At 40.8% G+C, this 24,839-nt stretch overlaps 1 protein-coding gene across 6 annotated transcripts in view; it reads right to left on the bottom strand.

The window, feature by feature from the left end:
* The window catches only part of neb (nebulin), a 365,351-nt gene that overhangs the window by 316,191 nt on the left and 24,321 nt on the right, over window positions 1-24,839 (bottom strand). For all 6 annotated transcript variants that reach the window (XM_063048565.1, XM_063048566.1, XM_063048567.1 and 3 more), the window contains exons 4-16: window positions 22,481-22,510; window positions 22,163-22,204; window positions 22,018-22,059; window positions 20,813-20,842; window positions 15,789-15,818; window positions 15,567-15,695; window positions 13,171-13,278; window positions 7,435-7,539; window positions 7,223-7,327; window positions 4,803-4,907; window positions 4,186-4,290; window positions 2,702-2,803; window positions 321-428 (exon numbers count right to left, since the gene is read on the bottom strand). In XM_063048565.1, the coding sequence (XP_062904635.1) occupies window positions 321-428; window positions 2,702-2,803; window positions 4,186-4,290; window positions 4,803-4,907; window positions 7,223-7,327; window positions 7,435-7,539; window positions 13,171-13,278; window positions 15,567-15,695; window positions 15,789-15,818; window positions 20,813-20,842; window positions 22,018-22,059; window positions 22,163-22,204; window positions 22,481-22,510 (1,041 nt within the window). The remainder of the gene's footprint in view (window positions 1-320; window positions 429-2,701; window positions 2,804-4,185; window positions 4,291-4,802; window positions 4,908-7,222; window positions 7,328-7,434; window positions 7,540-13,170; window positions 13,279-15,566; window positions 15,696-15,788; window positions 15,819-20,812; window positions 20,843-22,017; window positions 22,060-22,162; window positions 22,205-22,480; window positions 22,511-24,839) is intronic.

Raw genomic sequence — 24,839 nt, 5'->3', positions numbered from 1 at the left:
TCTTAGTGAACTCCCATGGAAGAGAAGATTTAAACTTCTTCACATACCTCAAAGAGACTTTGCAGTGGAGCAGTAAATCATAGATGCAAGATTTTTTCATGCCTAACTATACATATTTGCTGGAATGCTATTTTAAACCTGGAAAATTAACTACAGAATTGCCATTACAGATAAGTTCAAGAATCAAGATTTTGGTTACTTATAAATGCAATGCTATTGGTATTATTTGATTGTGTTATTTCTTCTCTTTGTTTTTAAATAGAGGTGATAGTCAGTTTAAAATAGAAAATAAGAAATGGAAGTAAGTCTGAATTACTTACTGCGCTGGCAGCATTTCCAGCACGCTTATTGGCCTCATATTCCGGAGTTTCAGTCTGCATGAAGCAAATTTGGTCTTTCATTTCCTCATAGCCAGCACTATACAGTTTCTGGATGAATAGGAAGTAAAAAACACACATACAAATCCATTGTTTAGTTACTTCATCATCTTCCGAGTACTCATGATTGATATCATCAAACCACATCCAAAGCTTGTGGTGTTTTAGATATAAATCCAAGCATTTCATCCTAATCTTGTTGTGTATTTTACATTTCAGTAATATTTGAGTAATCTTGTATATATGTAATGATTAAGCATTCTTGTTCATCTAAATAATTCATTACAGATTATATGTATAAATATGTGAATTGCATACATCATCATACTGTCACGTGATACGTGCACACCTCGCTTAAAGTAAACACGAAGTTAGACCTACATTTTGGACTCCCGTGGCTTCCTTTAAATTAGTTTAATGTTTTGAAGTTACAAAACATAACACCTTTGGAAATGATTCAGATTAAAGATACACTTAAAGATGAGTTTTATCTGTCACACGTACACTGAAGCATCAGAACATACAGTGAAATGCTTTGTTTGTGTCAACAACCAGCACAGACTAAGGACGTGCTGAAGTCTCAGCATGCTTCCAGTGCCAATGTAGCATGCCCACAACTTACTAACCCTAACCTGTACGTCTTTGGAATGCAGTCACAGGGAGAACGTACAAACTCCTTACAGAAAGCAGCAGGATTTAAACCCGAACCATTGGCACAATAACTGCTACACTACTGGTATCAGAGGGAGATACCCAGAAAGAATTGTCAGTTCAAAACTTATTTAATTATGTGGACTTAACGCTGGTTTTGTTTGCCTTAAAGTTAATGGAAGTCAATATTAAACTTCCTTCGGAGTTGCTTCTGCCAGGATTTTTATAGTTACCCAGACAAACCAGTTTCTCAATATGTGAAGACCCAGAAGAGCACAAGTTCCTCTGGGAAACTACAAAACTCCTGGCAGGAGCACAAAACAAGAAATGAGGAGAGGCTTGTTCTCAGTGGAAGACTCTATTAACAAACATATACTGGACACAACTTATGACCCTAGGCACCTGCAGGATCGGGACGGAGGGGTGAGCCACAGATACCCGAGAAACCAACGCTAACAACCAGCGATACTCAGGGATATGGGCCAGCGGGGATCACTCAGCAATCTGGTCGGCTAGGACACAGCAGAGACTAGTGGACAGCACAACAGCCAACCAATCAGAACAACGAGCCGGACCAGCTTAAGTGAGAGCACTCAGCAAAATCAATACACTGTTGATGTGTTTGTGACCTAACCTCCAGGCTCTGTGAACAACCCTATAAACAAGCAGCTACCAATATTCTCTTTCATTTAATGATTTTTATTGTTATATATTGGAATGTACTGCTGTCGCAAAACAACACATTTCACAATATATGTCAGCGATATTAAACCTGATTCTGATTCTGAATCTGCCTGCAAGCAAATGAATCTCAAGTAGTATATAGTCACATACAGGTACTTTGATAATAAATTTACTTTGAATTTGACCTTGACAACCACCTGGCATCTCTGGGCAACACCTGGTAAAGTATTCCAAGTGAAACTTCAAAGGAGGACACTGCATGTGGCACATCATGTTCATAAAATGCTCTGAACGTTGGCTACCTACTCCTGCTCTATAGGTCTTTCCTCTTGGCCCCATGAATGTCCAAAGGTACAACAGGGTGTTAGATATACACAGATAGTACTGTCCCTCTACAAACACCTAGACAGGAACTGGGTGTGTGAGATCAGTGTGAGATCAGATGATCAATGGTCAAAACTAGACCAGTTCTGATTCTCTTTTCATTCCAACGCACCATTTTGAGCTCACTGTCACATCCAGCTGGCTTGATTATTATCTTGTGGTGTACCTACTGAACCTACCCCTCATAAACACCTCCCTGCCACCCCCCCCCCCCCCACACCCACATTGCCCACCTCAGCACGCCTGCAAATATGGCCTGGGTAATTCTATGAAATAAACGTCAACAGACGTTCATTTAAATTTGGACTTAAAGAAAAATAATGAACCTGAATACGGAAATAAAATTGCTTTTTAACTTATTACCATCTCTTTGTTGTCCCACAAGGTCAAGACCTAATCTATAGTTAAACCAATCCTGTCTTTAATTGCAAACTGTAAGTCTTCACTTTCCAGCAAGGGTAAGCAGTTCACAAACGAGTTGCTTGAGCTGTTTAGTTAAGATTTTTTGTAGCATTACTAACTTTGTGTCATCCAAAGTCAGCTGCATGGTTGAATCTGACACTTATAATTTTAAATTTCTGGGCAGTTTTGACAAGGACACTTACTGTACTCAAATTTTCGGAATTCATGCGTGCAACCGCAACATCATAGCAAGGTGTCTGGCTCCATTTGCCTTTATTTTTATTGTAGTCTTCATGATATTTAAGCTGTAAGAAAATGGAATATTATATTAATTTGATATATTTTGAAAGCATCAGTTAATTTTGCTGCAAGGTATCATGAAAGCATTTTTCAATAACTATAAATTCAGTTGTAAAAGTAAGATTTAATGTGAATCAAAATCACCGCTGTTGTTCATTTGGTGAGAGATGTGACCAGACCTGCTGAGTATCTACAGCATTTTGTGTTTTTTTTCCAGATTTTCAGCAATAGCATTGTAATATCCCTAACAGAAGCTAAAACTTCAGAGACCAGATGAGCACAAGAGATTCTGCAGATGATGGAAATGCAGAGTAACACACACAAAAGATAAATACTCAGCAGGTCAGGTAGCGTTTACAGAGGGGAATAAAGACCCAACATTTCGGGCTGAGATCCTTCATCAGGGCTCCACGGTCTCCAGTGATGGTGCTCGACCTGCTGATCTCCTTCAGCATTTTGTGTGTGTTACTAGAGGCAAGTTGAATGTTAATTAAATGCAAAGAGTGATCAATTTGCACCCTTCTTATTATTGAATGCTCACAATATAATTAACGTAAAAGACACTGAAGTGACTATCGGTGTAATTTTCCTCACAGCATTTTCAAAGCGATCCTATGTTATATTGTACTTGGCAACAGGGTGGCAGGGTGTCTCTACCAAAGAGGGTGTAAGGCACTCCTTCAGTCCACTAGCCTGCAGGTCACCCTTGGGCAAGGTGTAGCACCTGATCGGGATCGCATGAAGCTACGGGAGCAGGTGCTGGGTGAGCAGCTGGTGTTTATTACAACTCTTAAGTATCAGAGTTGTAATGTACATGCATATATTGATAATAAAATGAACCTTTGAACCTCTGAGGTCCTAGTTATGCGACCACTGACACCAGGCAGAGAATCTCTGAAGACAATCCATAATGGCCGGGGTCGCCCATCTTGTAAAGACACTGCCCAGAAGGTGGCAATGGCAAACCACTTCTGCAGAAAAATTTGCCAAGAACAATCATGGTCAATAGACCATGATCATCCACGTCATACGACATGGCACATAATGATGATGGCTTGGCAATAGTGGCCCTATGCCGATCACCAGTACTAGAGAACTACGTTTCTACAACTCTTGCAATATTGTGTGCTGTATAACTTTCATCCACAACACTGATGTCCACTTAGGTCACTCCCTAAAATTCCACCCTCCACTCTCCTTCTCCCTAAAATCCCTTCTGAAAACCCTACCCTTTAAATATAATTCAGCCCCGCCCCATCCTGACACCCTTTCTGCATAATATCCGCTGTTTTGACGGGCTGTGCCTCTGGTGAAGTGACTTCAAGCATTTACCCGCCTTCAAGAGGAAATAAGAATGAAAGCACTGGATGCTGGTGCTGCTACTCACATCACTGCGTTGATTGAAAACCTTTTTGGCGAGTTCTACATCTGGTGGGTCTGCCAGCGGAGTGTACTTTGACATTCGATCGCTGTGTCCTTTCTTGTATTGGTTCTAGGCAGGAAAAAAACATTCAATTAGTAAAAGATAATGATAAATTGAGGGCAGTGGTTAGCACAAGGGGTCTGGCACAGAAGCATTCATACCAGGTTCCTGATGCAGCAGTGTGCTAACATCTCTTTTTTAAGCACAGCTGGGTACATAGCTCTGCAGCTTCAGATAGGAGAGCAAAGAGCGCTTTCAGAAAGCCATGCTCTGCGGGGCACTACTAAGTGTGGTACTGCTGTACTGCATGTCAAATTTCATCCCTGTGGACCAGAAATCTGTTAACACAATTCCCTAACAAATGGCCGAGTGGTTGAATATTTTGTTCAGTGGCATTAGAGCAAACCTTTGCAAATTTCATGTGCTAAATGACTGTAGGAAGCTATTAATTTTCATTAATTTTCATTAATTTTCTTTACTAATGACTGTATTTGTAAATGAAGCACATTTCAATACTTGTGATCAGTGTAACAGAAACGGCCTACACCTGAAATACCAAGTACATTTGCCCAATTACTTACATCACTCAGTGTTTTCTGAGCGTTGGCAACTCGTCTCAGCTCTGGACTGTCAGTGTAAGGGAAGAAGAAAGGCTTTTCCTCTTCCCAGTCTTCTTTGTACAATTTCTTCCAGAGAAAATCAAACAATTAAAATCACATCAGTTAAATGTTTGAGGTTTCACAGAAAATGGCAGAACTAGTTGTGATATATTTGCTAGTGTTACAAATATTTGTTTTACACAAAATATTCAAAATTCTGGAACTGAGAAAAATACCCTCATTTTAGTCTGAAATCTTTATAATGTATTTTGCAACAGGTTGAACTATGGCACAACACATTGAACTGAGAAGAATGTAGAATTCATGCTGTTTTTTTCTTCACATGACTTGATTATATTATTAGGAAGCAGTTAAGATAAAACAATTCCAGCCTACAAAGGAGATTATTCTATCTCACTCCTAGCATCGTTCTCCTAGCATCATTGCAAGAAAGACCCCAGACAGACCTTGGGAGAAGGTTATCTGGGAATGTCTTCAATTTCTGATTGGTGAACATTGGTCTCCAGCAGAAATCTTATTGGTTTGTGACCTGATTGGAACACAAGAGCTCAGGACCCACAATACCATGTTCAAGAACAATTACTACCCCTCAACCATCAGGCTGCTGAATAAAAGGGGATAACCACACTCAATGGCTCCATCATTGAAATGTTCCTACAACCAATGGCCTCACTTTGATCACTCCAACCTGATGGCATGAACATTGATTTCTCTAACTTCTGCTAATGCCCCTCCTCCCCTTCTTGCCCCATCCCCTATTTTATTTATTTATTCATTTATTTATTATTTCCCCCCTTTTTTTCTCTCTCTCTTTCCCCCCCGCAATCCCTCCTTTCCTGCTCTCCATCATCTTCCTCTGGTGCTCCCCTCCCCCTTTCTTTCCCCCGTGTCTCCAGCTATGTTTCCCTTTAGCCAATCAACTTTCCAGCTCTTGGCTCCATCCCTCCCCCTCCTGTGTCTTCTCCTATCATTTCAGATCTCCCCCTCCCTCTCCCTCTTTCAAATCTCTTACTATCTCTTCTTTCAGTTCATCCTGACGAAGGGTCTCGGCCCAAAACGTCAACTGCCCCTCTTCCTATAGATGCTGCCTGGCCTGTTGTGTTCCACCAGCATTTTGTGTGCGTTGCCTCACTTTAAGGATTCTTTCTGTCATTATCTCATGTTCTCATTACTTATTACTATTTATTTATATTTGCATTTGCACAGTTTGTCTTCTGCACTCTGGTTGATCTTCAGCTGATCCGGTTCTAATTACTACTCTAAAGATTGCTGAGTATACCCACAGGAAAATGAATCTGTGGGAACATATATGTATTTTGATAATAAAATTTACTTTGAATTTTGAGAGCAACGGGTAAACCCCTAATGGAGCAAGTCAACAGACTTTTTGTCCCCCTTCCCTCCGGGAGAAGGTTCAGCAGCTTGAAGACTCGTACGGCCAGATTTGGGAACAGCTTCTTTCCAACTGTGATAAGACTGCTGAACGGATCCTGACCCTGATCTTGGCCGTACCCTCCAAATATCTGGACCTGCCTCTCGGTTTTTTTGCACTACCTTACTTTCCATTTTTCTAATTTCTATTTATGATTTATAATTTAAGTTTTTAATATTTACTAATTTTAACTATTTTTAATATTTAATATTTGTAATCCAGGGAGTGCGAAGTGCAGATTCAAATATCGCTGTGATGATTGTACGTTCTAGTACTAAATATTTGGCGACAATGAAGTATAAAGTATAAGTCTCGGTGTAATGTGTGAATATATATATCCTTGTCCAAACTGCAAAGTCTGGAGAGGTCCAGGGTTTCAATCAAAGAAAAGGTATATCAGCTACCCCAATTAGTCTCCACAAAGATGGATATCCAGATCCTAACCTTTGCCTGAATCCCTGGACATCAGGTGAAGCCAGATAGCCATTTTTGAGTGGACAGTGGTGTAAGAAGAAACAGAAGACCTATAGCATCTAGCATTATAACCCCAGACCTTTCATGGCCTTGCAGGTTTATGAAGTATCTGTACTTCCACAAGCCCATCTCAGAAACTTGCACGGTTCAAACCTCTTTGGAGTCCTAGCCAGATTCCTAACAGAATCTCATAGAATCCCTCATTAATGTTTTTATTTCTCATAATGGTAACTAATATATTGACTGCTTGGTGGCGGGGTGGAGGTGCATCGCTACAATCATGGTCATGGATAGAGAAAAGGTTGAGGAAAAAGGCGTGAAGGAGGTATGAAAGACAGATGGAAGACCATGATCGCCCATGTCATACAACACAGCACATAATAATGATAATGTTGTAAAACCAGATAATTAATAGCAAAAGTTCACAAGTGCAAATTTCACTCAATTACTACGGCTCAATTTAAGATTCTATTACCGGGCTGAAATTTTCCGCAAATTTCACGGCTCGCACAAGCTCAGGTGCATCAGGTGGCAATTGGAACATGTCCTTTGACTCTTCCCATTTTTGTTTGTATAGCACCTGGAACGAGCAGATGAATCGTCATGTCACAGATCTGAGATGGATGTGCAATGAAATTATAATGTTAAACAAAAATATGTATAATAATTAAACACAAGTCATATTACCTTGCTAACCAACTGTGAAACATTTTGAGCATGTTCTATATCCCAGGCTTTTCCATCAACGTGGCACATGGTCTTGGCTTTGTCACCATCTGAACGATACTTAACCTTTTCAATGAAAACAATATAGTATGAAAAGATGTAGCCTTTTCAAAGTATTACATTGAGCTCACTGTAAGGATACAGCCATTCAGACAAATTCTCCAACAAAATATTTCCAAACAAAATGTCTCCAAACAAAACTCCACACAAGTTTTCCAGCACCTATTTCATTAATTCCCATCAATACATCCTTCTAGTCCTTTTCAATTACCTGCATTGATAGAGGACTCAACTTTAATTCTGTACACATACTAGGCTTGGAGTATAGGAATATCAAATAAAAAGTCCATTTGATTTATCTTTTAATTATGCCTTCTAGGTCTTGAGAAGACATTCCAAGTCCACTCAATTTTATAGAAGTCTTTCTACATACTTTTCTAATAATAATACTCTTTCATTTAGCTTCACCCACAAAACCCCAAGTCGAATCATTGCTTTGAATGTGATTATCGATGGCTCCAGTATTCTACGTTTATAACTAGCAAACCTTAACCACAGTTCTCTGCTTTCTGTTTTATATTCAGTGAGGGATTCCTTCCAATTTTACTCTGGCATAATTAAGATAGAACCTCCCTCAATTAATCATTCAAAAATATTAAAAATAAGGTTATGGATACACACGTACACATTCCTCCCATAACAGTAGGAGGGAGAGCCACTGCCAGCATATCTATGGTTCATCCAATCCTTGTCCCTATTCTCAGCTTGATTACACATCCACATTGAAGGTATTCTGAAAATCTATACATACTGTACCTACTACGGCAGAATCCTCTACTCATTGTCACTGTGAAAAGTATCCAATAGTCTGAACGAAGGACTATTCATTTTTACATAAAAACATAAGAAATAGGAGCAGGAGTAGGCCATCGGCCCATCGAGCCTGCCCTGCCATTCAATAAGATCATGGCTGATCTGTCTGTAAACTCAACTCCATCTACCTGCCTTTTCCCCATAATGCTTAATTCCCTTGCTATGTAAACACCTATCTAACTGTATCTTAAATATATCTGGTGAAGAAGCCTCAACTGCTTCCCTGGGCCGAGAATTCCATAGATTCACCACTCTCTGGGAAAAACAGTTTCTCCTCATCTCCATCCTAAATATTTTCCCCTGAATCTTGAGGCAATGTCCCCTAGTTCTAGTCTCACCTAACAATGGAAACAATTTTCCTACTTCTATCTTATCTATCCCTTTCAAAATTTAGTATGTTTCTATAAGATCCCCTCTCATTCATCTGAATTCCAGAGAGTATAGTCCCAGGCGACTCAATCTCTCCTCATTGGTTAACCCCTTCATCCCTGGAATCAACCTGGTGAACCTCCTCTGCACTGCCTCCAAAGCCAATATATCCTTCCTCAAGTATGGAGACCAGAACTGCACACAGTACTCCAGGTGCGGCCTCACCAGTACCCTGTATAGTTGCAGCATGACCTCCCTGCTCTTGAATACAATCCCTCTAGCAATGAAGGCCAACATTCCGTTTGCTTTCTTAATAACCTGCTGTACCTGCAAGCCAACTTTTTGCAACTAATGTACAAGCACTCCTAAGTCCCTCTGCACAACAGCATGCTGCATTTTTTCACCATTTAAATAATAATCTGCTCTTCTATTATTCCTTCCAAAGTGGATGATCTCACATTTACCAATGTTGTTTTCCATCTGCCAGACCTTGGCCCACTCACTTAACCTATCTATATCCCTCTGCAGACTCTCCACATCTTCTGTACAATTTTCTTTTCCACTCAGTTTAGTGTCATTAGCAAATTTTGCTATGCTACACTCAGTCCCCTTTTCCAAATCATCAATGTAAATGGTAAACTGCTGCAGGCCCAGCACCGATCCCTGCAGCACCCCACTCACCCCTGACTACCAACCAGAGAAACACCCATTTATACCAACTCTCTGCCTTCTTTTGGTTAACCAATCCACTATCCATGCCAAAATACTTCCTCCGACTCCATGCATCCATATCTTATTTATAAGTCTCTTGTGCGGCACCTTATCAAACGCCTTCTAGAAATCCAAGTATATGACATCCACCTGTTCCCCTCTATCCACTGCACTCATTATGTCCTCAAAGAACTCCAGTAAGTTTGTCAAACAGAACCTGCCCTTTCTGAATCCATGCTTCATCTGTCTAATGGAACCACTCCTTTCTAAATGTTTCGCTATTTTTTCCTTAATGACAGCTTCAAGAATTTTCCTGACTACAGATATTAAGCTAACTGGCTTCTAGTTGCCCGTCTTTTGCCTACATCCTTTTTTAAAAAATGGCATGCCATTTGCTGTCTTCCAATCCACCGGGACCTGCCCAGAGTCTAGAGAGTTTTGATAAATGTTTACCAACACGTCTACTATAAACCCCGCCAATTCCCTCAGCACCCTGGGATGTATCCCATCAGGACCAGGGGACTTGTCTACCTTCAGGCCCTCTAGTTTGCTCATCACTATCTCTTTAGTGACAGTGATTTTATCAAGGTCCTCACTTCCCATTTCATCCATAACATCCTTCTTATTAGATGAGTCCTCCACCGCGAAGACCGACACAAAATAGTTGCTCAATGCCTCAGCCATTTCCTTATCACCCAATATCAATTTCCTCTTCTCATCTTCCAAGGGACCTACGTTGACACTAGCCACCCTCTTCTGCTTTATATATTTATAAAAACTTCTGCTATCTGTTTTTATATTTTGTGCTAATTTACTTTCATACTCTATCTTCCCTTTCCTTATTTCTTATTTAGTTGTTCTTTGTTGCTTTTTAAAGTTTTCCCAATCCTCCAGTCTCCCATTACTCTTTGCGACTTTGTACACATGAGCTTTTAATTCGATACTATCTTTTTATTTCCTTAGTTATCCAAGGCTGGCTCTCTGCACATTTACTGTCCTTACTTTTGACTGGAATATACTTTTGTTGAGCACTATAAAAAATCTCTTTGAAAGTATTCCACTGTTTCTCAACTGTCCTACCAAATAGCCTGTGCTCTCAATCCACATTAGCCAACTCCTCCCTTATCCCGTTGTAGTCTCCCTTGTTCAAGCATAATACACTAGTTTTTGATCTAACCATTTCATCTTCCAACTGTATGTGAAATTCAATCATACTATGATCACTCTTTCCAAGAAGATCCCTGACTACAAGATCTCTAATATTACCTGTTTCATTGCACATGACTAGATCTAAGGTAGTATTTTCCCTTGTAGGTTCACTTGTAGAATTTTTGTTTGCTTCTCAGTATTGTTCTGTTGCATCTTTAAAGAAACATTCCATGATCTCTAATTTAATGAATTCACAGGACCTTTATTGTCACTGGCAATCCTTGCAACTGTTGTCCTCTTCTACATGTCCTTGAATTGACAACGTGGTTAAAAAGCAACCACGTTGATTGATCTGAAGAGATGGTTAGGCCAGACCAGACCAAGATTTATAAACAGTGGGCCTTCATTCCAACAAGATTTCCTCAACCAATCTGTCAAATCCTCTTAAGGTCTTATTTATTTCAATTCAGTCACTTCTCAATCTTCTGAACTCCAGCAAATACGAGAAGACATAGGAGCAGACTTAGGCCACTTGGCCCATCAAACCTGCTTCACTATTCCATCTTGGCTGATCTATTATCCCTCTCAATCCTAGTCCTCTGTCTTCCCTCCATAATTTTTGATGCCCTTACTAATCAAGAATCTATCAACCTCCACTTTAAAAATACACAATGTCTTGGCCTCCACAAAATTCCACAGATTCACCGCCCTCTGCCTGAAGTAATTTCCCCTCAACTCAGTTTTAAATGGAATGCCCCATTATTCTGAGACGGGGGCCTCTGGTCCGAGAATCCCCCACCATACAAAACATCCTCTCCACATCCAGGTGTACAGTTTAAGATGGCATCATGGTTGGCACAGATATTGCGGCTGAAGGCTCTGTTCCTTTGCTATACTGTTCTATGTTCTCTGTTGGATGCACATGCTACAGAGTAAGATAGGCCAGTTTAAACAAACTGAGGGCTTAGACTGGGTATCTCCGGTGGCTACATCAATGGAAGACCAAACTTTTATCTCTCTAAGCTGTATATGACTAGACTAGTTCATCAAAAGTGGTTCATAGAATTCTGGAATCATAGGAAGTCATGGTACAAATGAAGGCCATTCGGCCCTCTGTGTTCATGACAGCCAAATGGATTTCAGTTCTTTTTCCACTTCTCAGCTCTTGAGCTGACAACTATGTAGTTTGCAGTTCATTAAGTAATTATCCATTGAGGACCGTCAAATCGCCGTCAACTCATGGTGACCATATGGGTTTTTGTGGCAAGATAGGTTAGTTGATTTGCTAGGCCTTTCTTCTCTGCAGATACTGCTGCCTCCCAGGTTGGGACCCAGCTGGATTTGAACTCAGGACCATCGACCTCAAAGCCCAGTGTTGATGCCACTACACCACCGGCCAGCCCAAGTGATTATCTAGGTATATTTTAAATGAAGGTTTCAGCTTTTGCCACCATTATAGCCCATGAGTTCTTGTCCCCCAGTCTTCATGGAGAAAAAGTATTTTTTAGTTTTCATTTAATCTTTCTACCAATTAACCCAAAATTATGCTCTCAAGTCATGGACTCATTTGAGAATAAAAATAGGTTATTCTTCTTCGAACTGTATCTTATAGATCTACAGCAGATTTTCCATCATTGTCCTTTGTTGCAAGATAACCAACTCCTGCTTAATCAATTTGTCCCCATTAACAATAATTCTCTGGACCTGGCAATATCATCACCCACAGGTTCTCTCCAAGCCGTACACATCACTTTCTCAAGGGCAATTCCAGATGACGAAACATGCTGACTATGTCAGTAACACCTCCAAGAGGATCACAACCTTGTCGGGGTTTGGAGGCTTGCAAGCCTTAACAACCTAGAGAGCTATGCTGGCTGGAGTCAGGGCTTTATGCTTTGGCTGTTGGTAGGGTCACCTATGCCAAATGGGTGAAAGAGTAGAGGACAGACTAAGAGAGCTCCACTGGTCCTCCAGGTTTGGAGGTTCAGCTCAGGGCTAACGACCCTGACTGGTCAAACAAAAAAAATTGCTATGGAAACAGCAATGAAGAATCCCTCTACATCTGAGTGTGATGGTATTGCTGAGTCTCCGCCCAGGACTTGCATGACTGACATAGTGAGAACTGAGCGGAAGCTACTGACATGATGAAGGAAGTGCTGAACACCATTAGTGATGGAGGACTCCACTGCTGCCCTAAACGCCAATGGCACAACGAGCAGTAAGTAAGTATGTCGGTGATACAGGATCATAAAATATGCAAAAATAAATTTTAGAAATCCTTGACAACCTCCTCTGCTATCATGTCTTTCATGGTTTGTGGAGAAATTGATGTTTGATTAAATCAATTTGAGAAAGGTCTTGGGTTGGCATTTGGCCTCAGTGTCAGTGCTGGGCTAAGTAATCTTGGGCTAGTGCTGGAATTAATAGAGGAAATCATGATTAGTTCGAGATGGTGGAGTGGTAGAAGAAAATGGAAGGCATTTAATTCACACAGATTGTTAACATCCGTTATTTTTCTACCAAATAAATTGATAATAGGTTTTGAGATCTAAAGTGGATGATGCCACCAAGCAAGACCATTAACCAGCTTCTTACCTCGCTCAGCTGTTGCTGCACCTTGCGAATTCTCCTCAATTCTGGCGTGTCGGTGGTGATGGCATAAGGTTTCCCTTTCTCACTTTCAAATTGTTCCTTGTATTTGTTCTAAAAGAGAGATCACATTTCTTCAAGCCCGAATCGTGAAAGTCATCCTTCATGCACCCTTTATGACAATCACTGTAAACGTACACTGGAGTAATTTACCCATGTGTATCTCTCCCAGTGGCAAATAATCACCATGGACATTACTGCCTGATATTTGCATGACTACAGTGCAGCTGAGTACTGCACGGGACCAGCATGCCAAAAGCTCAGAGCTCGGCACTTTCTTACTGGCCTTTGCTGCTTCAGCCACTGACATATACTGTACATATAATGGCCTTGTCATGATGCCACATTAGCCTATGGAAGACATGTTGCAAATGGAAAAACGTGGGGGAAAATGTTTCTCACATGACCAGTGATCAGTAGAAGAATTCTAGGTAGACAGCTAATGCCCATTTACAACACATGCCATCTCTAAAACTTCTGTCAACATTAGAGGAGCTTAGTTTAATATGTCTGAGGCCTAGGGTCACAACTGCAAGTGTCAATGTAAAATAGGTGAGCACAGTCCATTGAAATGGCTTAATTCCGCTTCTATATCTTATTGTCTTAGATATTGTGGAAAGCAAAGTTATCCGTACTAGTTACTGACTGGTCTAATCACTGGTCATTAAATGGATAGTTTTAAAACTCAGAAAAAGAGAAAAAAAGATTCACTGGAGTCCAATATAAAAATGTACTGATAGATAATTCAATGTGGTGCTCTTCCTCAAGTTTGGTACGTATTATGAAATAACCTGCAAGCTACCACGATAGTCACTGTGTAAACATCTCAGTTAGGCTTTTACATTTCCATTTCTCTTGACAATGACTGCCTTGGTAGGATTGCTCATCGGAAAACAGCAATCTCCAAACAGTAAATGCTACCTATCCATGGCAATCTGGGATTGTGTGTCCCCATACTCGTGGAGCAAGTTTTCATAGGATTGGAGAGTTCCCGCCCATAGTTTACAAAGATTACATTTCATGTCGTTGATATGAGGCCCAGGACGAAGGAAGAAGATATGCTGGCAGAACTGAGCAGAGAAGGGAAGGACAAGTCAAGGAAGTTGCATAAATTACCAAATGAGGAAGTGAAAAATTCCAAAATTCAGCTTGAAGGGAACTTAGGTGGCCAATGCATGATAAGAACATAATGAATTAGCTGCAAAAACTAAAAAAAAAGAAAGAATGGGGCTGAAATTGCATTCACTTCTAAGGGTTGAGGAAGGAGATCTTCAACATTATGGTGAGCTTGGGGAAGCATATCAGAATCAGAATCAGATTTATTATCGCTGTCTTTTATGAAATGAAATTTGCTGCGATGGCAGTGAAGAATGCCATAGTGAACTGGAAATTATGAAAAGGCCATCAATTTAACTAGATTAGAAGCAGAGAGCAGGGATCACATTAGCATCACAGCACCAACAACCCGGGTTCAACTCCCGCCACTGCCTGTAAGGAGTTTGTATGACCAGTAGGTTTCCTCCAAGTGCTCCAGTTTCCTTCCACAGTACAAAGACGTACAGATTAGTTGGTTAGTTGGTCACATGCTTGTAATTGGGCTCGTTGGGCCAGAGAGGACTGTTACGGCGGTGTATCTTTAAATTAAAAAAGGATGAATAGCAGCAGAACTGAAAGGGAGTGAATCAGATGATTGGCTGTGTGAACTGGAAGAGGAGGCATCACCGAACTAGAATTTGGAACCAGCTTAATGTCAGATTAAAGCACCCAGAAAATGGGTACAGGCTTAATCTAATTGCTGGGCCCTCTAATGATCAGCACTCCCCAGCTGCGTGGTCCACATCGACACGCACAGTATGTAAGTGTGGCAACTTCTTCATTGAAGCTGGTTTCTACATCATTGGTGAATTCTGAACATAGCTGGTATTAGTGGCAGGGCTTGAGCAAGTCTAGCTCTGAGAAATGTTTCACAGCCTTTTGAACCGTATCACCAGGCTGAGCCATCCCTCAAACCTGCAAAATGTTTCAAATGTTTGCAAGAGGTGCTGGATCTTCACAACCACTGAATAAATAATTTAAATAATCTAATCTATTTAAATATTTTAAATTAAAACATCCCCAGAATTTCGATGTGATGCCCTCTTCAGTCATTGGCATGGTTCATCTGACAAGGAAATACGACTCATCAACAAGATTCCAGATCAGGGGTTCCCAACCTTTTTATGCCATGGACCCCTACCATTAACTGAGGGGTCTGTGGACCCCAGGCTGGGAACCCCTGCTCCAGAAGGATGGAACATTGAGGGAAAAGATATATTCCCACCAAATTAATACAGGTTTCATACCGGGCTAAATAGGTTCTGCATCTTGGAACTGTGTTCCAGGTAAGGGGTCATGAACTTTGATGTGTCAACCTTCTTTCTCTTTTTCACTACCCTGACCGGCAGCCCGGAATCAGGATGTCCATGGCGAACCTTAGAGAGTGAATAAAACAGAAATCATTCTTCCTCATGAACGGATTAACCAGTCAAACATTCTGCAGTTACTTGATGTGACATTGTTCTCACCTCATGAATTACTTTCTGTGGCTCTGAAATCTGGTTGGAAAGGAAAATGCTAATTTAGGATTTGAATAAAGGGACACAACTAGTACAGCACATAGAATTGGTTTCATTTCTATGAACCAGGGATGCTCAGACCTCTCTGCTTGATACACCTGTTCCAATCAGAGTAAAAGACTGTGCACTGAATGTTTTATTTGCACTTCCATGCAGGTGACCCTGCAGAGTATGGAGGCTGCTGGACATGTACATCCATATCAGATGCTTAAGTCTTGTTTTAGCATTTCTAAAGGGACAGAATGTACACCTTAGCCAAATACCTTTAAACTCAATTTTTCACAATTCCTGACATTTAATCCTAGAGAACATTCCCTGTCTTAGGTCAGTTAGGATCACTACTTTATTTTAAGCATGTGAAGTGTCAGAATAATAGTACGGAGAATGATTTATTTCAGCTTTTATTTCTTTCATCACTTTCCCAGTGGGTCAGAAGTTTACAATACATACACTGTTAGTATTTGGTGGCATTGTCTTTAAATTGTTTAACTTGGGTCAAATGTTTTGGGTTGCCTTCCACAAGCTTCTCACAATAAGTTGCTGTAATTTTGTTCAGTTCCTCCAAACAGAACTGGTGTAACTGAGTCAGGTTTGTAGGCCTCCTTGCTCGCACACACTTTTTCAGTTCTTCCCACAAATTTTCTATCGTATTGAGGTCAGGGCTTTGTGATGGCCACTCCAATACCTTAACTTTGTTGTCCTTAAGCAATTTTTCCACAACTTTGGAGGTATGCTTGGGGTCATTGTCCATTTGGAAGACCCATTTGCGACCGAGCTTTAACTTCCTGTCTGTTGTCTTGAGATGTTGCTTCAATATATCCACATAATTTTCCTTCCTCATGATGCCACCTATTTTGTGAAGTACACCAGTCTCTCCTGCAGGAAAGCACCCCCACAACATGATGCTGCCACCCCCATGCTTCACGGTTGGGATGGTGTTCTTTGGCTTGCAAGCTTCACCCTTTTTCCTCCAAACATAACGATGGTCATTATGTCATAGTCATAGTCATACTTTATTGATCCCAGGAGAAATTGGTTTTCATTACAGTTGCACCATAAATAAAAAATAGTAATAGAAATAATAATAGTAATATTACTATTAGTAAATAGTAATAGAAACATAGAAACATAGAAAATAGGTGCAGGAGTAGGCCATTCGGCCCTTCGAGCCTGCACCGCCATTTATTATGATCATGGCTGATCATCCAACTCAGACCCAGCCTTCCCTCCATACCCCCTGACCCCTGTAGCCACAAGGGCCATATCTAACTTCCTGTTAAACATAGCTAATGAACTGGCCTCAACAGTTTGCTGTGGCAGAGAATTCCACAGATTCACCACTCTCTGTGTGAAGAAGTTTTTCCTAACCTCGGTCCTAAAAGGCTTCCCCTCTATCCTCAAACTGTGACCCCTCGTTCTAGACCTCCCCAACATCGGGAACAATCTTCCCGCATCTAGCCTGTCCAATCCCTTTAGGATCTTATACGTTTCAATCAGATCCCCCCTCAATCTTCTAAATTCCAACGAGTACAAGCCCAGTTCATCCAGTCTTTCTTCATATGAAAGACCTGCCATCCCAGGAATCAATCTGGTGAACCTTCTTTGTACTCCCTCTATGGCAAAGATGTCTTTCCTCAGATTAGGGGACCAAAACTGCACACAATACTCCAGGTGTGGTCTCACCAAGGCCTTGTACAACTGCAGTAGTACCTCCCTGCTCCTGTACTCGAATCCTCTCGCTATAAATGCCAGCATACCGTTCGCCTTTTTCACCGCCTGCTGTACCTGCATGCCCACTTTCAATGACTGGTGTATAATGACACCCAGGTCTCGTTGCACCTCCCCTTTTCCTAATCGGCCACCATTCAGATAATAATCTGTTTTCCTATTTTTGCCACCAAAGTGGATAACTTCACATTTATCCACATTAAATTGCATCTGCCATGAGTTTGCCCACTCACCCAACCGATCCAAGTCACCCTGCATCCTCTTAGCATCCTCCTCACTGCTAACACTGCCACCCAGCTTCGTGTCATCCGCAAACTTGGAGATGCTGCATTTAATTCCCTCATCCAAGTCATTAATATATATTGTAAACAACTGGGGTCCCAGCACTGAGCCTTGCGGTACCCCACTAGTCACCGCCTGCCATTCTGAAAAGGTCCCGTTTATTCCCACTCTTTGCTTCCTGTCTGCTAACCAATTCTCCACCCACACCAATACCTTACCCCCAATACCGTGTGCTTTAAGTTTGCACACTAATCTCCTGTGTGGGACCTTGTCAAAAGCCTTTTGAAAATCCAAATATACCACATCCACTGGTTCTCCCCTATCCACTCTACTAGTTACATCCTCAAAAAATTCTATGAGATTCGTCAGACATGATTTTCCTTTCACAAATCCATGCTGACTTTGTCCGATCATTTCACCGCTTTCCAAATGTGCTGTTATCACATCCTTGATAACTGACTCCAGCAATTTCCCCACCACCGACGTTAGGCTAACCGGCCTATAATTCCCCGGTTTCTCTCTCCCTCCTTTTTTAAAAAGTGGGGTTACATTAGCCACCCTCCAATCCTCAGGAACTAGTCCAGAATCTAACGAGTTTTGAAAAATTATCACTAATGCATCCACTATTTCTTGGGCCACTTCCTTAAGCACTCTGGGATGCAGACCATCTGGCCCTGGGGATTTATCTGCCTTCAATCCCTTCAATTTACCTAACACCACTTCCCTACTAACATGTATTTCGCTCAGTTCCTCCATCTCACTGGACCCTCTGTCCCTTACTATTTCTGGAAGATTATTTATGTCCTCCTTAGTGAAGACAGAACCAAAGTAATTATTCAATTGGTCTGCCATGTCCTTGCTCCCCATAATCAATTCACCTGTTTCTGTTTGCAGGGGACCTACATTTGTCTTTATCAGTCTTTTCCTTTTTACATATCTATAAAAGCTTTTACAGTCTGTTTTTATGTTCTCTGCCAGTTTTCTCTCATAATCTTTTTTCCCCTTCCTAATTAAGCCCTTTGTCCTCCTCTGCTGAACTCTGAATTTCTCCCAGTCCTCAGGTGAGCCACTTTCTCTGGCTAATTTGTATGCTACTTCTTTGGAATTGATACTATCCCTAATTTCTCTTGTCAGCCACGGGTGCACTACCTTCCTTGATTTATTCTTTTGCCAAACTGGGATCTATGCCAAATAGTCATAGAAATAATAAATAGTAATAGAATAGTAATAGAAAATAGTAATAAATAGTTAAATAGTAATATGTAAATTATGCCAGTAAATTATGAAATAAGTCCAGGACCAGCCTATCAGCTCAGGGTGTCTGACCCTCCAAGGGAGGAGTTGTAAAGTTTGATGGCCACAGGCAGGAATGATTTCCTATGACGCTCTGTGCTGCATCTCGGAGGAATGAGTCTCTGGCTGAATGTACTCCTGTGCCCACCCAGTACATTATGTAGTGGATGGGAGACATTGACCAAGATGGCATGCAACTTAGACAGCATCCTCTTTTCATACACCACCGTGAGAGAGTCCAGTTCCATCCCCACAACATCACTGGCCTTATGGATAAGTTTGTTGATTCTGTTGGTGTCTGCTACCCCCAGCCTGCTGCCCCAGCACACAACAGTTCAATTTTTGTTTCATCAGACCAGAGGACTTTTCTCCAAAAAGTAAGATCTTTGTCCCAATGTGCACTTGCAAACTGTAGTCTGGCTTTTTAATGGCGGTTTTGGAGCAGCGGCTTCTTCCTTGCTGAGCGGCCTTTTAGGTTATGTCGATATAGGACTCGTTTTACTGTGGATATAGATACTTGTCTACCTGTTTCCTCCAGCATCTTCACAAGGTCCTTTGTTGTTGTTCTGGGATTGATTTGCACTTTTCGCATCAAAGTACGTTCATCTCTAGGAGACAGAATGCGTCTCCTTCCTGAGCGGTATGACGGCTGTGTGGTCCCATGGTGTTTATACTTGCGTACTATTGTTTGTACAGATGAACGTGGTACCTTCAGGCATTTGGAAATTGCTCCCAAGGATGAACCAGACTTGACAACATTTTCTGACCCCAATCTGATAGAACAGTTGTGGGAAGAACTGAAAAAGCGTGTGCGAGCAAAGAGGTCTACAAACCTCACTCAGTTACACCAGTTCTGTCTGGAGGAATGGAACAAAATTCCAGCAACTTATTATGAGAAGCTTGTGAAAGGCATCCTAAAACATTTGATCCAAGTTAAACAATTTAAAGGCAATGCTACCATATACTAACAAAGTGTATGTAAACTTCTGACCCACTGGGAAAGTAATGAAAGAAATAAAAGCTGAAATAAATCATTCTCTGTACTATTATTCTGACATTTCACATTCTTAAAATAAAGTAGCGATCCTAACTGACCTAAGACAGAGAGTGTTTTCTAGGATTAAATGTCAGGAATCGTGAAAAACTGAGTTTAAATGTACTTGGCTAAGGTGTATGTAAACTTCTGACTTCAACTGTACCTGGCCCACTGATGGAGCCAAGGAATACATCATCCTCCAGGTAGGAGTCTTGCTCAGTGTCCTAGGGTACCATTAGATGCAAATTGTGATTCTCTTTCTTGAGGTATCTATCCCGCAATTACTCTCCAAGCACTCTATATCCCACTGCCCAGGTTTCCAACATCTGTCCACATCCCATCCTTCCAATATTTCCCACGGTTACCACCTACACTCTGATCCCCATCCACCCAACCACCACCACCACCGTTAACAATTCTCTCCATGATCTCTGAATTTGGCTCCTCAAGGTTCCCCCCATAATGGTGAGAGGTTGTGGGAAAACACCCATTACATGTACCACCTTGGGCCTTGTGTGTGCTCGTATGTATCTTCCATGAGCCTAGCCAAATGATCACATTCTATCCTTTGGGCACCCTATACACAAATTCACCACAGAGAATTCCTAATCATCCATGATGCCAACGTTCTTACCTCACGAATGACTGTCTGTGGTTCCGTATACTTGCAGAAAAGAAAAACAATAATTTAGTGACTGGATAAATGATCACATTTGCAGCAGCTCACAAGATTCATTCTGATCTTCGCTCATCTGCATTGGCAAAAGCTCCCTTCCGGAATACGCTATTGGGCTAATAAAATAAATATTTCATGCCATCTTAACAGTTTCTTCCCCCAGGCAATTAATCTGATCAACCATTCTAGTTAGGCCCCCCCACCCCCCTCCTCTCTATCTATTAGCCCCATCACTGCACTGCACTAACTATAAGCCACTTTCTATAATGCTGTTTACATTGTAAATAGATGCTGATATTCACACGCATTTTATTCCACACCTGTATTTCTAAGTTTATTTTTAAATAATGCTTTATCCTGTGTAATTTTTGAATGTCGTTCAACACATAGCACAAAGTCCACTATGGATGGTCCCAAGCCTGGATGCGAAAGGAGGAGGGTTGGACATGAGGCTAGCAACCCCATCCTGTAAAAACCCGTTGCTACAGCAACACCAACAGAAGCTCCAAAGACCTCATCTCCAGGAGAGGAAGGACCCTCGCTTTGAAAGGCGTATGAAGTCGCGCGGTGAAAATGGAAGCCACAGGTCCAATCAGCCTCTGGCCCAGGACAGAGGACACTGGGGTGCTGCTGTTGGCGGCCCATGTCGCTTAAGGGGTGATGGACTTAAGAAGTGCCAACACATCAGAGCAATTTTCTAATGCATTGCAATGTTGAAACAGGTTCGCAGGTCTGGCAAGTGAGATGGGAAATGTACTGACTTCAAATAGGCATATTAATCATTTATTTACAAACAGTAAAAATTCGACCAAACATTCATGTTCCCCAAGTCACAGACAGTACTCAACAAGCATACATGCATTCAACAAACATACTTAGCTAAAAGTGCATGTGGCGCTGACCTTCCCAATCTTCTTGCCTTAAACAAAGGAAGAAGAGAGCAAGCCCTTTCCATGTGCTATTTTATATACCCAGGATATTTGAAACTGGACACTGTGCAGATATCCAATGGGAAAAGCAGCTGCAGCTTCTAAACTAATCAATCACAACGGAAGTGACTTTCGACAATCAGAATAAAGCACACCCCCACAGGACATACATGTAAATGAATATGGCAGATAAAGTTGATCCTTGATCCTTAAATATTCTCTAATTATTCTCACCTCTATTCGCTCCTCTCGAACGATTGTCTGTGGTTCCGAATACTTGTAGGAAAGAAAAGGAGCAAGTTAGCAGCTAGGCAAATCATTGAAGCACACAGGATTTATTCTGCCCTTTGATTAACAAATATTCACTAATTATTCTCACCTCTGTTCTCACCTCTCGAACAACTGTTTGAGGTCCATAGGACTAGTGGAAAAGCAAAAGATTGCCATTCAATAGTTGATGCAAAGAGCCACATTCCACCTCAATTAACAACGTGCAATGTATAAATAATATTCACCAATTATCATTCTCACTTTCAGTACACACATTTGTAGCTCTGAAATCTCATAAGAAACCATATTTCTTTGAGTAGCTAAAAAAGTTGTTACGATTTGTGCAATAAAATATGAAACAATTCTACAATTCAAGGCTAACACCTCCAAATACTTGCAAATAGTTCAGATTTATTACTGTTCTCACCTTTCGAATGATTATCTCTGATTCAGGACCCTTATGAGAAAGGAGAATGTTAATTAAACAACTAAATAAAAGGTGTCACATTTTCTGCAGCAAAGTTTGCATACGGTAATTTTGCTGAGAGTCAGATTTGGAAGTTGCCATGCAATATCAAGCCGCCTGCTACAAAGCATTAATGGACTACTGCGATCACTATTGCAAATAACTGAATTCATCAGCAAGCAGGAAACATTGCTAACATTAAAAAATAGAAAAAGCTAAAATAGTCAAAGGACCAGTAGAGAGAGAGAGATGGATTTGATGTTTTAGGTTGATGGAACAGGGTGGATGTCACCTTTCATATCGATTCCGCTGAAAGGTGATCTATGTAAAACCATTAATGCCGTTCTACTGTCTGCAGATGCTAATTGTTCTGCAAAGTGTTTCCAACATTTTCTGTGGAGTTTTCCTGACTTGCTGCAAATATAGCATGTTTCCTAACATTCTTCTAAGAATATCATACAAATAATCTAAAATTGAATTGTGAATATATTGTACAGTATGAGAAACATTGTTTAATATGTCTATTTCAGAACTCCTGTCCATTTCTTTAAATCTATTCAAATTATATTGGCTAGTCCATTTGCTATACTACTAAATAAAGGTAACTCCTTTTTCCACCTATGTGTGTATTACCACTAAACCACAGGAAAACTTTACCTTTAGCTTAATGTGAAAATACCATATATCTGAATTATAATAGAATAAGGTTATGTCCAATCTGTTAATTTGTCCACTTGCTCTGTTTGATCAGCTGTATAGATCTAACGTTTTCAATATTCATTTTTGACTTATTCTCGTTTGAAATGTTAATTTCAATTGCATTGAAATTATTTGCAATTCTTCCAACTTTACAGACTATATTTTTCGAGAAAAATTTTTCTTCAGCATTGAGGCGTAGTTGTGGGTAAATGCCCCACTTCAATTGAGATGAATTTATGAAAACATTAGTTTCCTGTCAAAACTGGAAAAAACTCAACCTTGTTCCTGCAATCATAATCTTAGATCCTAATGACGTTTTGTGTTAAACATTACCCTTGTAAATAGCAATATTGCTCAACAGACATATTACAATGCAAGCGTTTTAAATTTCAAGCAGACTGAGCATCAAAAGGCATTGAGCAATTTTTTTAAGCATCCATGGATCATACTGTCATCATGCTGATACTTACTAAATGCAGCATCCCCCCCTCACCCCATAGTACGGGTGACACAGAGGAGGAGTCCACTGTAACAGCAAGATGTCCTACAAAGTTTCCAGGTGAACCAACATTAACTCGATTGGATCAAGAGCTTTGGAGTTTGCTGTATTATAGAATTTCCCAGATTTATTCCTGCCATTTCCTGATAGCGCAGTTCACTTTGCTTTCAAACCCACTTAATGTATTTATTAGGCCAGCTTTCAGAAAACTATTGCTTCAGAATTAGAATGTAGTTCAATTAAATTCAAGATTCCGGATCATGCATCTTTTAACCTGCAATAAGTGACTCGTAAAAATGTGAGCCTCGTTCTAAGTGCATGATTTAACTGTGTTTGCATAAAGGGTTAAATTAACAAGGTGCACATATTCTATCAGCTCTCATTATTTCCCCCAGTTTCATAATATTGCCGCCACAATCCTCAAGTAGTCCACATATACAAGTAGCAAGTGGATATAAAGATCAGATCTCACTTGAAACAAGAAGAAAGTAACTTGACTCAGTGTCAACCAAGACTTTGAGATGAGAGCAATGGTGAGTACTAAGAGAGGAAGGTCATGAACGAGCATAACAGCTGCTGCCTTGAACAACAGAAAGTCTTGACACGACAGAGAATTTTAGCCAATCTCTGCAAGAGAAAGTGGAAGGAAGTTGCATGGCTTCAGATGCTCCTGAGAGTGTCCTTTTGGTCAAAATAATCACAACACTGGCAGAGAAAAGCCAGATAAATGCGGTAGAGCTACAAAAGCTCTCTCCAGAGTATGCATGGCAGGAATATTGTGAGCAGTTTTGGGCCTCTTATCTGAGAAAGGATGTGCTGACATTGGAGAGGGTTCAGGGGAAGATCACAAAAACAATTCCAGTATTTAAAGGCCTATTGTATGAGGAACAATTGATGGCTCTGGGCCTGTACTAACTGGAATTCAGAAGGATAAGGGGCAGATCTCATTGAAACCTACCAACTGTTGAAAGGCCTCAAAAGAGTGGATGTGAAGAGGATATTGCTTATGCTGGGGGAGTCTAAGACCCGAGGGCACAGCCTCAGAATAGAGGGACATCCATTTAGAATGTAGATGGGGAAGAATTTCTTTAGCTAGAGAGTGGTGAATCTATGGAATTCATT

Source organism: Mobula hypostoma, chromosome 5, assembly GCF_963921235.1.
Source record: "Mobula hypostoma chromosome 5, sMobHyp1.1, whole genome shotgun sequence".
In the NCBI taxonomy this organism is placed as follows: Eukaryota; Metazoa; Chordata; class Chondrichthyes; order Myliobatiformes; family Myliobatidae; genus Mobula; species Mobula hypostoma.
Note: the sequence above shows the minus strand (reverse complement) of the source record. Positions and strands in the feature narration are given on the sequence as shown.